Source organism: Pteropus alecto, unplaced genomic scaffold, assembly GCF_000325575.1.
Source record: "Pteropus alecto unplaced genomic scaffold, ASM32557v1 scaffold76, whole genome shotgun sequence".
In the NCBI taxonomy this organism is placed as follows: domain Eukaryota; kingdom Metazoa; phylum Chordata; class Mammalia; order Chiroptera; family Pteropodidae; genus Pteropus; species Pteropus alecto.
This window is the reverse complement of record NW_006443138.1, coordinates 15256618-15270148: the sequence shown is the minus strand read 5'-3', so window position 1 is coordinate 15270148 and position 13531 is coordinate 15256618. Positions and strand designations below refer to the sequence as shown.

The 13531-nt window shown below is 39.5% G+C and overlaps 1 protein-coding gene across 1 annotated transcript; it reads right to left on the bottom strand.

The window, feature by feature from the left end:
• Positions 1–7238: 7238 nt before the first annotated feature.
• On the bottom strand, positions 7239–9341 carry MYF5 (myogenic factor 5). The gene is made up of 3 exons (XM_006923787.1): positions 8804–9341; positions 7882–7957; positions 7239–7478 (listed from the first exon to the last, which is right to left on the bottom strand). The coding sequence occupies exons 1-3, from the start codon at positions 9302–9304 to the stop codon at positions 7288–7290; spliced, it is 768 nt and encodes a 255-aa protein (XP_006923849.1). The 5' UTR covers positions 9305–9341; the 3' UTR covers positions 7239–7287.
• Positions 9342–13531: the final 4190 nt, after the last annotated feature.

Below are 13531 nucleotides of genomic sequence, written 5' to 3'. Positions count from 1 at the left end.
AATGTCACTTCATATGTGAGCTATTACAAAATCCTCTTAATTAGTACTCCTGACTCTAATTTCTCCCCATTACAAACTACTGGAATACTGAAATACCATTTTCAAGATCTGAGTTACTTGCTCAAAATACTTGCCTTGCTTCAGGATTTCATTGAACTCGGTAGTTGCTGTATAGGGCTATAATAGGAGGGTTTGGAAGAACCCCACTTATAAATCGATCATGTTACTTTCTTCTTTGTGTGTAACCCCTTCCTCACCTATAACCCGGGGTAGGTAGCACTCATCTCATTGAGCTGTTTTTATGCTTAGTTATATATTATACATATGAGACTCCGAAAACAGTTCCAGGGACATAGCAGTCACTTCATGAGTGGAGACGGTTATTTTTATCTACTAGTGATCAATATTAATAATACATGTAAAACCTAGTTTCTAGTAAAAAAAAAAAGCATTTAACAAACAGCCTTTCTTTTGTCTAGAGTCAACATTCCTTGACCCTAAAATTTCATTGATTATAAGATGTTCAATCCAAAACAACTTATTCTGTTAAATGTAGGCAAAAACGATAAAATCCAGACATTTCATAAATTACAATGTGGAAAATCATGATTATTGAGAAATACAAATTGTTTCTATTGCTTCTATTGTTATTACTACTATTATTTTTACAATTCCTTTTGGCGTGATATTCAAACTAATTGCTTTGAGGGAAAAGGAGGAATAAAAAATGATTCTAAAATTTTCATGCTTACCTATGCATATGATACCACAAAAATAGGATTGTAAGAAGATGAATTAAATTTTGTCCATGTTGAGATAGCCATTAAGGTGGAAATCCTCTTAATTAGTACAATTAGTACAATTTTGGTTGGCCACTAAACATTTGAATGGCCTTCTTAAGAAAAACCTGCAGATTAATATTTGTTGGCTGTTTAATGTGATTCTTTTAGTTACAGATCCACTTAAGCCAGTTCATATATAGAATTCATAAAGAGTAATAAAGAAATCACTTGGGCCCATAGGCACTAAAGTAGTAGAAGGATGTTTCTGGAATCAAGATGGTTCCAAAAATCTTCACATTAGGCATTTATGAGTCTTTATCCTAAATCTCAACCATTATACTCTTTTTTTCATTAATTATCATTTTTTGTGTATTTGTTATGTATTAGGCATAAGCTAAGCATATTATATGCCGAATGTCTTGCAATCCTCATGAGTTCTATGACTTATATTCTATTATTACCCACATTTATAGGTGAGAAAACAGCTTTTGAGCATTTAAGAAACTTGCCTAAGTTACCGCTGCTAATTAGTGGCAAATTAGTGAGACTGAACTATAATTTTTGTCCAGGGCCCCAGATCTACTGCACATAGTGTGTGCTGTGCTCTATTCCAACTCTCAGTCCACTCTATCCCACTACCAATGGACTTTTTTAGTTTATTTTACTCTTCTATTTCCTAATTTTAACCTCTGCATGACCTATCAATCTCTCCAGCCCCATCAACATTATGACTTTTCAGTTTGGTTCCCATTATTAAATGGTGATTTATTTCTGTGAGTCTGAACTGATGAAAAGAATCTATTTTTCTCAATGCATATATTGGAATAAAGTTATGCATTTCATAAATGTCGGTCAATCTATGGATTGGCTGCCCTCTGCTCAGATACACATCTCCAACTGATTAACAGTTAATAAAAAGGTCAATCACACCAATCAGAGGCCATATGTGGGGCAGCTTCCCTTAGAAAAGGTATGGGTGAGGCAGTGGTAGAAACATCCTACCACAGGAGATAGGTAGGAAGTAAAGCTATGGAAGTGGGAAAGGCCCACAATAGACCAAAAAGAAAAGAGGCCACACAACAGAACCCTAAGAAATAAACATGTAAAGATTGCCAGAATAAGATACGTCAGTAAAAGAAATTAACATAAAACAGAAAATTAAGAGAACTAGTAGAAGAATAAGAAACAGTGCCAAGAAATTCTATGAAGAAGAGAGCTTGAAAAATAAAACAGCATTTCACAATAATGAATGTTTCAGCAATGTCAATTCATTTATATACATATATAAAATATCCTATTATACTCCAGGGGATACAGGGTTGAGCAAGAATGGATCCTTGCTCTCCATGGTGAAGGAAACAAATTTAATTATTACACAAATTAATGCATAACTGCAATTATGAGACATACGACAGAGAAAAGGTATATGGTTATTTTGAAATTATAGGGTAAGAAGACAATACTGTCTGTGAAAGAGTTCAAGGAAAATTTGCCTTAGAATTGATGCCTGAGCTGAGACCTAAAAGTAGATTGTGAGTTGACTAGGTGAAATGGAGGAGGGAGGGAAGAGTATTGCAGACAGAATATGTAAAGTTCCTTTGGAAAGAGGGAATGTACTGACTGCTAAAAGTCCCTTATGTGGCTGGAGTGAAGAGAGCAGGGACTTGACATTACTTCTAGAAAGAGATAATGTTAGAAAGGTAGTTAGGAGATAGACAGATATGCAGAAACTTGTGGGTCATGTTAAGTTTGACTATCATTCTACATGCAAGAAGTGATCAATGTAATCAGACGGATAATCTGAGATGATTGCTCTAGCTGGAATAGGCAAAAGATCAGAGTGGTTTTATGCAAGACTCTTTCTGTTTCAATTAACAAAGTTCCCATTTATAGCAATTTAAAGAAAAAGATTATTTGTTGGCTCCCAAATTGTTAAGCATGGCCAAGAACAGAGATTCAGTCATTTTTGGATCCAGATACTTATTTATGTTTTCAAGAATACATCTCTCTGCATTACAGCTCAGCTTTCTACTGTGTTAGCTTTATTTTTAGGCAGAATCTTCCCTCCTGGGGATGAAATGGGAGCTGTCAGCCTAGAGTAAAAAATATTATATATTATCACCCCCAAAGAAAGAGAACTTCATTTTCCCTATGGTTCCAGCAAATATCCCAGGACTGACCCTTAATGACCAAGTTGATCACACGTCTACCCATGAAATAACCATTATGGCCAAGGGAGATGACACACTCAAGGTCAGGCCTGAATGACTTTCTCACTTCTAGAGCTAAGCGGTACAGTCAATCCCACCTGAACCACATAGTCTGGGAAAAGGAAAGGGACAGTACCCAAAGGAAACTGAATGATGGCTCCAGAAGTGGGAGGTCCAGAGAAAATATGGGGGGACACATTAAGAGGCTCTTAATGATCCTCAATTTGGATTGAGGGTAGAGATTTAAGAGGTATTTAGGAGAATAAATATAAAGGATTTTGTAATGAATTAGACAAGAGGTCAAGGAAGGTTGAAGTATCAGGAGTATGTCCTATGTTTCATGATTACATAACTGGTGATATTATTTACTGAAGAGTTAACATTGAAAGGGAGACAGTCAGGTTAAGAGTTAGGGAGAGAGTCAGAACGTCATGAGTTTAATTTGGAACATATTTATTTGGAGGTGCCATTGAGACATTCAAGAGATATTAAGAATATGTGGGTCTAAAGATCAAGGAAGACATCTGGGCTGGAGATATAAGCTTGCCCAGCACAGAAACAGTTCCCTGATTTAAAGGTATCTTGACCACAGACAGTGATAGAGGCAGAACCAGACTATGGTGAATGGGTGGAATGGGTGTAAGATAAGGAAACAGACAGCAAGTATATACTAGCCATTGTGCTAGATGAAATGTGGCTTCAAATTTATTACTATTTATTTCATTGAAAAGTGGAGTTTAATTGCTTCCTGGTGATTCTGGGCTGGCTTTAGTAACTTGAGTAACCAGAAGAATGCAGCAGATGTAATGCTCTGAAACTTTCAATGCCAGGTCATAGGAAGCCTTGCAACTTCTGCCTGAGCCTCCTGGAACATGTGCTGCCAAGAAGCCCAAATATCCAGCCCAAATAAAGTGTTCTTGGGCAAATTATTAAGCTCCTTAAGCCTCAATTTTCTTATTTGCATAAGGATAAGTACTCAATAATTGCTAGTGCTACTTTATCATTACTGCCCACTTGATCTATAATGAAATGAATTAAGCAGCATAAATGAAGATGATTTGGTTTATTTTTTCCTTACAAAGGATTATTTCTGTAAGATTTTAACACTATAATAATTTTAGTAGTAACTATAATATTGTCATAAGCTATCATTTACCCTATTTTACAGATGTGGCAAGTAAAATTAAAAAGAGAGCAATACATTAATAATTTTAGACATAGTCTAGACTTTGGATTAAATTCTAGGTCCTTTGTTCAGCAAATGTACCTACCATGTTAAACAATTAAATCATTAGTTAACTAAAATATCTATAATCAGAATTCTTAAAGGAAATAAACTTGATGTTCTGTGCTTTTTGTGACGATGTGGTAATATTTAGTGGTGATGTTTTCAAGGGTACTTTGCCATTCGAGCAGGGTTTTTCTGAAGTTACAGATGGCTTTACTCTAATTTCATTCCTAAAATACAACCTCTGAAAGTAAGAGTATGAAATTACTACTTTAACCTAGTAACTGTTGTAACCTCGAAGAGAGAATTTCAGAAAATACCACTCTGATTAAGTATTTGTAGGATGCCATCTTAAAGAACTTATGAGTATAATATAGTTGCTAATTTCATCTGACTTGCATCTTTCAAACGAGAAAAACAAAGGCACAATCAAGACACCTTGATTATAAATAAAGCTACTTACTTCCAAACAATACTTCCCAACTTCCACGACCTTACGGAACAGTTTCCTATGTAACCCAGTGAGCTTGAATTTTCCAGGCCTGAGGAGAAAGGAGTCTTTTGACTCTTATATCCTGAGAACTTTCTCCCCATTGGGCTTGCAGATAGCAAAGGGAACATCTTTCTAGTGGCTCCTAGAAATTTGACTGTTGGTTGCATTTTTCCATTAGCTGAGGTGAGGTGGTCCCTTAAAAGCTCAGTGGCAGCCCAATTGTTCACTCCAGGTGATTTAGAGATGACAAAATTCTGTTCTTACTTGAATATTTTGCCTTTATCACTCTGTTTCCCCCTTACTTTCTTGAAGAAAACTTTTCTGGTCTACTGGAGAACCAATGTCCCTCGTCAAAAAACTATATGTGACTGCATGTGACGTTTTGTGCTGAGCTGTTTCCTGAGTAGACACCAGCCTTCAGTGTTAATACACTGGAAATGAGATTAATTGAGCAATACAGCATGGAGAGTATTATCTTTAATGATACATTTTCACTTGTATTGAACCCAGACCACTGGAAAGCACTAAATACTTTGAGGCATGATGATGTTCACTGAGAATATCAAATACACTTGTAAATTATAGAAATAACCAGGCTTTGACAAGATGGTTAATTTCTATTCACTTGAATTAAAAATTACACAATATCATTTACTTTTATTAAATGCAATAGTATGGTAATGTGCTTTAAAACTGATCTTTTAAGAAAAACAAGCCAATCTTTGGATAGTTCCTTTGATTCAAATTCCACTAAGAATAACAAATCTGCAACCTCTCCATAGAAGTATAAAAAGGATAAAAGTAACTCAAATTTATGTTGAAACTATATATGAATCTTTATCAAGACTTCTTGAATTGTCTTTACCTCAAATCCTCTCACTCCTAAATCATGGATAGTTACTTGTGTGCTAAAATAAGTCATCATCCCATATCAGACAGAGCATGACGCTAACAGACTGACAATGGCTACATTATTTAACTCAGCCCCTCTCCTCTCCCTCTCTATATAGAATAATTTCCATTCATTTAAGCCTGATGACTGGACAAGCACAAGAAAAATCACCTCAGAAAGAATGGAAAACCTTCCTGAGAACAGTATGTTTGCCAAGCTGTCACAAAAAGTTCAGACACTTTGGCTGATTAATATAACTACAAACCCTTAGCAATTTTAAACTAATGTACAAATTAGAAGATGAAACAAATATTTTTATTTGCTCTCTGTGAAAAGTTACTTTAGATGTCTCAAAAATATTGCCTTTTATCTCTCTCAATGGTAAACTTGTGAGACATCCCAATAACTGTCTCAACCTAATTTTCCAATTGTTTCGTTTTTTATCTCAAAATGCATGTCTTTCATACATATACACACATATACATACAAACACATGCACACAAAATATGATTAAAATCAAAAAGGTTGTGAAAAGGAAGAAGCCAATTGTACTCTGCTTATTTTACTATAGTTTGTGTAAGTTTTCTTATTCTGGCACTCTTACAATACAAAAAAAAAAAATCAGCTTAATAGCTTTAACAATTTTATTGACAACATTAATATATTAATTGATCAAGATATTTTCAGGCAAGTAAATATGACCTAACTCATGATCTCTAATTAAAATAACATGTTATACATTCTTTTTATTTAAACATATGTTTCCCTGAATAACTTCTACTTCTTCCACACACACACAACTTGATATAATATGGTATAGAGCTAAGTAAAAATTTTATTTAGCAGGCTCCCATGAAATATGATTAAAATGGAAATATGCTATTTTCATTTGTGACATCAACAAGATCTAAACTGAGTTTATGAGATGGTAAATATTCAGATTTATCCTCAAAGCCAACTGTTTTGGTATTTTCAGCTCTACCTTAAAGATTTCATATTAATGACTGCAAGTTCTATTAGGAGTATTCTTTCAAAAAATCATGACCCAAATATTTCTTCATTAAACAATTTTATTTATGGTGGAATTTCCAAAATGTCTTATATCTTGAAATTATCCACAAAGTACTATTTTGTGCTTACATTAAAAAGATGTATTTCTTATAAAAAAAAATCAATATATATACCACTAGGCAGTACTGTTATATGTTTAATACAGTATAATCAAAGGATTAAAGAGAAAACAAGTTAAATATATTTAAAGTTTCCTGTAACTGATTTCTAGCTGTTCTAATGTTTTGAAGAAAAAAATAAAGATCTAAACATCAGAGATATTTTGATAAGCAATATTTATAAAAAATATAAGTTAAGCATTGGAACAAGCTACCTTCAATGAATTGCCCCTATCAGAAATATTATTATTGGAACTATATATCTAAAGCAAAGAAGGAAAAGAAGAAAGAAGGAGGAAGGGAATGGGGAGGAAGAGAAAAGAAATTAAGTATTAATTGCAATGGTGACTTTTTAGTTAAATACACTTTCTTATAAAGTGGCAGATAATATGTACAAATTTACAACTGAAAGGAAATCTATTTACAGGTTGTCTTGCTTTTGGACTCAACCGGCCTCTTTCCTGCTATGTAATAGGCCCTCCTGGCAGAACTGATCAAGACTAGATTTTTAGTTCATAGCACATGATAGATGAGCCTAGAACTAGAAGCCCCTGGAGTTGCAGGCTGTGAATCGGTGCTGGCAGCTGGGGAGAGAGAGGCTGGGTCCTGGAGAGGCAATCCAGGTTGCTCTGAATTGGAGATCCGATCCACTATGCTGGATAAGCAATCCAGGCTGGATAAGGAGCTTTTATCTGTGGCATATACTAAGGACACGAAGAGAAACAAAAAAAAAACATTAAAAAAATCCCCAAATATATAGACTTGCTTATGTTATCCTTTACACAGTAGGGCAGCAACTTTGACACCCAGAGGTCAGATGGTCACAGAAAATCCGACGTAATCTTCAACAAGTTTCTAACAATTCTTGGGGGTGCATGTAGGGAGTAGGAAGGTTGTCTAGTAATATTACAAGCAAAAGTGCATGTGTGTATCTGTTAAGTGGATTTTGAGCAAACGACGTGCATATTTTGCTCTGCCAAGATCTCAAAAGAACCATCACTTCTATTCCCTTCCCCAGTACTGCCAGGAAGGACAGACTCTGTTTTGACAGGCTGAATTGTGAAGTTGTACTGGTCTTTAAACTCCTCTGAAATCATCAATTCTTACCATTTGGTACATCAGGAGAGTAGATGCTGTCAAAACTGTTGCTCTTTCTGGACCAGACAGGGCTGTTACATTCGGGCTACAACACAAGACACAAAAGAAGTTTGTTTTCAGGTCTTGGCAAAAGATTCTCTGACCTAGAATGAAGCAGTGCTTGCCCACTACCTCTGTAAATTGACCATGTCAATCACCTTCATTGCCTTGATTTAGGAAGGGTTAGCCTTCACCAAATTGTGAGGGCACTGAGGTCAATCTCTGTGCTTCCAGAAGAGGAGAGCAGCAGCAAAGGGAAGAGGGGGGTGGAATTCAGCAGCAATGTGCATTGGGTTAACCATGCAAAATGGATTGGAGTAGAAGGAAGCCACACTAATTTAGAGAGAGAACACTTTCCCAGGACAAAAACACATTAAAACCTGGCAGCGTTGAAGCAAATGCCCTCTGTAAAGAATGCATCAACATCTCCTTCCAGCCAGGCCTCAGCAAAGCAGGGACTGGGGCCATGTGGGTATTTCTTTCCACTTCTTCACTAAGTTATAAATCGTATGGCAGTGGGAGCTTAAAAGAGCTGTCTTTAGATGTTAGTGTACGGCAGCAGGGTCCACTGGTGGCATATTTTGGAAATAAATTGAACAGTGGAGAAAATATGTGGTTGATCATTCATAGCCACCTATCTCACATGACAGCTCTCTTACAATGTACACCTAGAATCTGGTAGGAAGTCAGAAATACTGTTAAACAGCTGTTTCCTGGCATCTTTCTAAATGTGGCACCTCTTTTCTCTTACAGCAACTGCCTTCCCACCCCCACCCCCAACTACCCACCAAATAATTACTGAATATTTGGTTGCCACACCTGGTTTAAATGGGATGTATGGGTTTTTGGAAAAGATTGGAGTGACAGAGTAGGTACCAGCGCTCTCTCTTACCATGCCGTCGGAGCAATTGGAGGTGGGGCTGGTGGGCTCTGAGCAGCTCTGTCCCGGCAGACTGTAGTAGTTCTCCACCTGCTCCCTCAGCAGCTCCTGCAGGCTCTCGATGTAGCGGATGGCATTTCTGAGGATCTCCACCTTGGGCAGCCTCTGGTTGGGGTTAGTCGTGGTGCACCTCTTGAGTGTCTCGAAAGCCTGGTTGACCTTCTTCAGGCGTCTTCGCTCGCGCATGGTGGCTGCCTTCCGCCTATCCATAGTGGTGGACTTTCTCTTGCATGCTTTGCAGGCCCACATGAGGCAGTGGCCGGCCTGGTGGTGGCCCGTAGGTGCCCGCACGTGCTCGTCCTCGTCTGAACCTTGCAGCTCTGCTTTGTGTCCCCCGAAGGCGGCCGCTTGTGGCTCAAAGTCGTCCCCGAACTCGCCCTCGGGAGACGGGATGCAGGAGCCGTCGTAGAAATACTCAGAAGGCGAGAACTGACAGCCGTCCATCATGTCCATCCTCTGTGGTGAGGCGGGTGGTGCACGCGGACAGCAGCTAGAGAGATGGGGAGAAACTAGAGCCTGGCGCCGCTGCGGGCGGGGAAACCCAGGGCTGAGCTCCCTGGTAGGTTTCTCTGGTAATTAACAAGGGCAGACGCCCGGCGGCCTGGGTCGGCCGCACTGGGGTTAGGGCTCTTTATATATTCTTGGGGGAGGGAGGCCGGCCCCAGTGGCCGGGCACTATTAGCATATCCCACCGCAACCCGCGCAGGAGCTGTCTGGGCAAACCTCAGCCTTTCCTCTAGAGACAATTTGCTGTTTACTGTTCTTTTTGACACTAATGGTTTTAGTGCATTTCTGCTGGGGCGGGGGATGGCTCCCCAACTCGCTCACTTGCACTCTCTACATTCACTTGAAGAGTGTCACAGACAAAAGAAGTATGTCTAGCTTTTTACAGTTGCCCACAGATTACAAAATGATAACTAGTACGCCCTACTTTTTAGCGGCCACCAAAAGCTGACCTGCCTTCTCAATCCTGGACGTAAGGAATAACTTTATTTTGAAATGCTTGTTTCTTTTTTCATGAACCTTAGGTATCTCAGGATTCTTTTTGTCCGTGGAGTGGAAGAAAGGTTGCTAAAAACTTGAAATGACTTTCAATCTTGGAGTGAATCTATTAAATTTTCTTTTAAATCTATTTTGTTCTGATCGCATTGTCGTTTTATGAGTTGTGTTCCTGGGAGAAGGCGAAGACCTCGCTGCTGAGTTCTCTCTACGTGTCTGCTCATTTAAAAGGAGGTGGGCTCAAGGGCCAGGTGACAGGGAAAGTCCTTCCTCCCTTTCCCCTTTCTGCACGGGTTTACTGAGCGCCTCCTTCTTTGCACTAGGCCTTTGCTAGACCCTGAGCCGACTGAAGATCCGCACTCTGCGTCTCTACGATTTGTATTCAAAGAAACCCTGTTTTAGACGGCGAACTCGCTTTCCAGGGGCGCGCCTCCTTTCTCCCTCTTTCTGCTCCCTGTAATTTCGACAGACTAAGCAGCCAAGCTGAGCTTTGGGGGTCGCTAATTTTCTGCTTTCAAGCAAACTAACACCGTTACAGATGCATCCCAGCTGCTGGCACAGCAATCCTTCTCGGCTCGTGTAAAATTTCCAACTCCTCAAACCCTGAGTAACACACTCCCGCAACAAAAACCTTCCAGAAAAGAAATTGTAGCGGGGTCTTTGAAACTTTGGTGGGTAGAAGGCGAGGGGGAGGGCTGCCATTTAAGTAAGACTGAATCTATTCATCAGCTTTTGCCAGTCCTCCTCCGTTCTTAACCCACTTGATCGCTCGGGGGTGGGTGGGGGGTGGGGGGAGTGCTGCTGTTTATCTATAGGGAAAACAAGTACTTAAAGTTTACACAAATAGACTTCAGTAGTTTGGAGGTTGGACCCACTAAGAGGGAGTGTTCTCACCTCGACCTTCTGTCATCCAATATAGTTAAGTGTTGTGGCTCCAAAGTTATTTGTGGGAGACGAGCACTTTACTTTCCGTAAAATTATTTTTCTGAAGCAACACTGGCTGGCTGATTTCAAGTCTGCAGGAGCCAGAGAAGTGCTTTTTCTGACTGAGATCTGCTCTTCAATGTGAAGGCCCTGAAAACCAGGGGTGGGAGAGTGTCAGCCACTAAAGGCTGCTACAACGTGCCGGTTGCAGTCCCCTCTCCCGTGTTGCCGTCATTTCCAAGGCAAAGACACCACCCTTTGAAAATCCGGCTCCCTTTCACACCAGCGGGCCGCTTCATTGTCTGGCCAGTGGGAAATCCATCTGCACCTTATTGAGGACTATTAACAAGTGGCTGCCTTTGAAATGAATACAGTACACAGGGCTACACCGGATAAAAGAGTCAAGTTCCTAAAGGGCATAGGCGGAATGGGAGGCTGTTTCCAGGCAGGTCAAACGCTGGAATTCATGCACACTGCTGCCTCTTAAACGCAATAATGGGGAGATCGTCTCACCCAGGAATTGTCTGCTAAGTCTCACAGGTTCTGGCTGGCAGCAGTACTACCACTTTCTTTGCTGGAAAAGTCTGGAATTCAGACTTTATCCCACTGGCCACAGCTAAACAGACTTATGTGCAGCTTTATAATTTGGACACAAACTTGCTCCTTAAAGTTTAGGTGAAAGAAGTTACACTTCAGCAAGCTTTTCAGCCCATTTCTTTCCACTAGGCACCTAATGTGCTTTGTACCCACTCCCTCAGCGTGGCACATATGCAGCAAACAATTATTAAGACTTCTATTTGCCAAGCACTGTTCTCAACCCTTCTTATGTATTCACTCACTCCTTCCAACGACTCTGAGAACTATTATTAGATTCATTTCTAAACGAAGGTAACCGAAGCTCAAGGAGTAGGTATAATTTGTCCAGGACATACAGGATTGGGAACTAGACATTCCCTTGTCTAGCTTGCGCTCCTAGAAGTGAATTTTATTCGTTTTCTTCCATGTATTCACGCTCAGCGCGTGATTAGCGCTGCAGAGCAGAAACTCGAAAAAGCTGCGTATGGGACGTCTTTACCCGAGCCTAGGAAGACGCTCTCAGGAGGCTCGGTCAGTAACCGTGGTTCTCAGAGGTTAGGGCTGTCTTTGGTAAGGTGATCTCAAAACAAATTTACCGGAGTGCCGCGGGCGAGTGGAACTAAAGAAGCCAAGAAAACACAAGCGCCTGGCGGCTTAATGGGACTTGCTAGGGGGGGAATCAGGGTTTGAGGTTGAGGACCCTTGGGACTCAAGTGCTGAAAATAGGATCTCAGAGCACCAAAGTAAAAAAAAAAAAAAGAAGAAGAAAGAAAAGAAAAACACACACACATCCCCCCAAAACTTTTTAACTGCTGTTAGTGGTGAGAGGAGAAAGATTAAAAAAAGAAAAAAAAAGAAAAAAAAAAGGGAGGCAATATACAAAGAAGGAAAACGGCGCCTCAAAGATGCCTGGAGTCCCCCAATTCAGGAGAGGTTCAGCTGCTCTTTTCTGAGAAGATACCCTGTGAGAGAAAAAAGGGAAATTTGGTGAGCGATACAGAAAGTGGAGAAAGTGAACAGGAAAGTATGAAAAAGTTTAAAAATCACTTTTAAAAGATCTGCTGGTTATTCAGGTGTTCTCTTTAACTCAAAATCAAACTAGATTTTGGCTTCTGTTCCTCATAGAAAACAATAAAAATACAATCTGTTTTCCACTTTTTCTCTAGAGAAGTAGAGTTCTCACACAGAGAGAAAACTCACGTGGATTTAATATGTAAACAGATAGTTAGAAATATTTCAACACTGACTGCTAGGAAAGCTTCAGAATAGGTAGATGAGGGGAAGAAAATTGAACCACATATGGCATTATAATTGAATGCCCACCAAGATTCCAGTGAAGTAGAATTTTTCCATTTTACATTCTGAAAAAAATATTAATATGTGTTTGATTTTCTTACAATTTCAACTTATAAGCAGGTTTTAATTGCATAGACGTTTAAGTAATCACCAACTTTTTTTTTTTTTTAGAGAGAACTTAGTTTAAGCATTATGGCCACACTCTTAGTGATGATGGACAGACCACAACCAGCAAAATGATACTCAGAGCTTCCCTTCCTAGTAAATTTTGCCGACCCTAGGAATTCTGCATTATTGAAAATTCTCCATGCTTCTCCTAGCAGGAGAAGCAAATGTACACAGATGTCAATTTCAATTCGTTTCTGTCTCTACCTAAGACCCTCATCTACTCTCGGATGATGGGAGTTGTTCTGCAGATTTTTGCTTATTATATATGACTTCACAATGTGCTAAACAATTTCAAACCGTTATTAGCTCTGGGAACCGGGCACACCTAAGTAAACACATTAGTACCTGCCAGAGCTGCTGGAAGAATTTGTGGAGAAGACAGCTGAGGAAGACATTGGCTTCTGCTTGAATTCGAAGACTCCCAGGAGAGATCAAAGGCCTAAGTAAGAGCTTTTAGCAGCCTTGAGAGTAGAGAAAGTAGCCAGTTCTTGCAGCATCATCTTTGTTCCAGCACATGGCATAGCCATTCCATCTCATAGGCGGACTATGAATGAGGCTTGCAAAATTGCTTTTTCAGAATGAAACCTCTAGGACCAAGGGTCATCTTTTGTAACACTTCTTTTGAGTTTAAGGGAGTAACTAGAGGGGTCTGTTGGAGAAATGTCTTGATGGCTTGGGCCTTCGAGGAAGTAAAATGTTACTGCTAATTTACTATTG

Bases quoted from the DNA above. Each gene is read 5' to 3' on its own strand.
- MYF5 (XM_006923787.1), bottom strand. From the start codon at position 9,304: ATGGACATGATGGACGGCTGTCAGTTCTCGCCTTCTGAGTATTTCTAC. The intron at 7,958-8,803 runs GTAAGAGAGAGC...CTTGTGTTGTAG, and splicing joins CCAATTGCTCCGACGGCATG to CCCGAATGTAACAGCCCTGT. The intron at 7,479-7,881 runs GTAAGAATTGAT...TCGTGTCCTTAG, and splicing joins CTCTCCTGATGTACCAAATG to TATATGCCACAGATAAAAGC.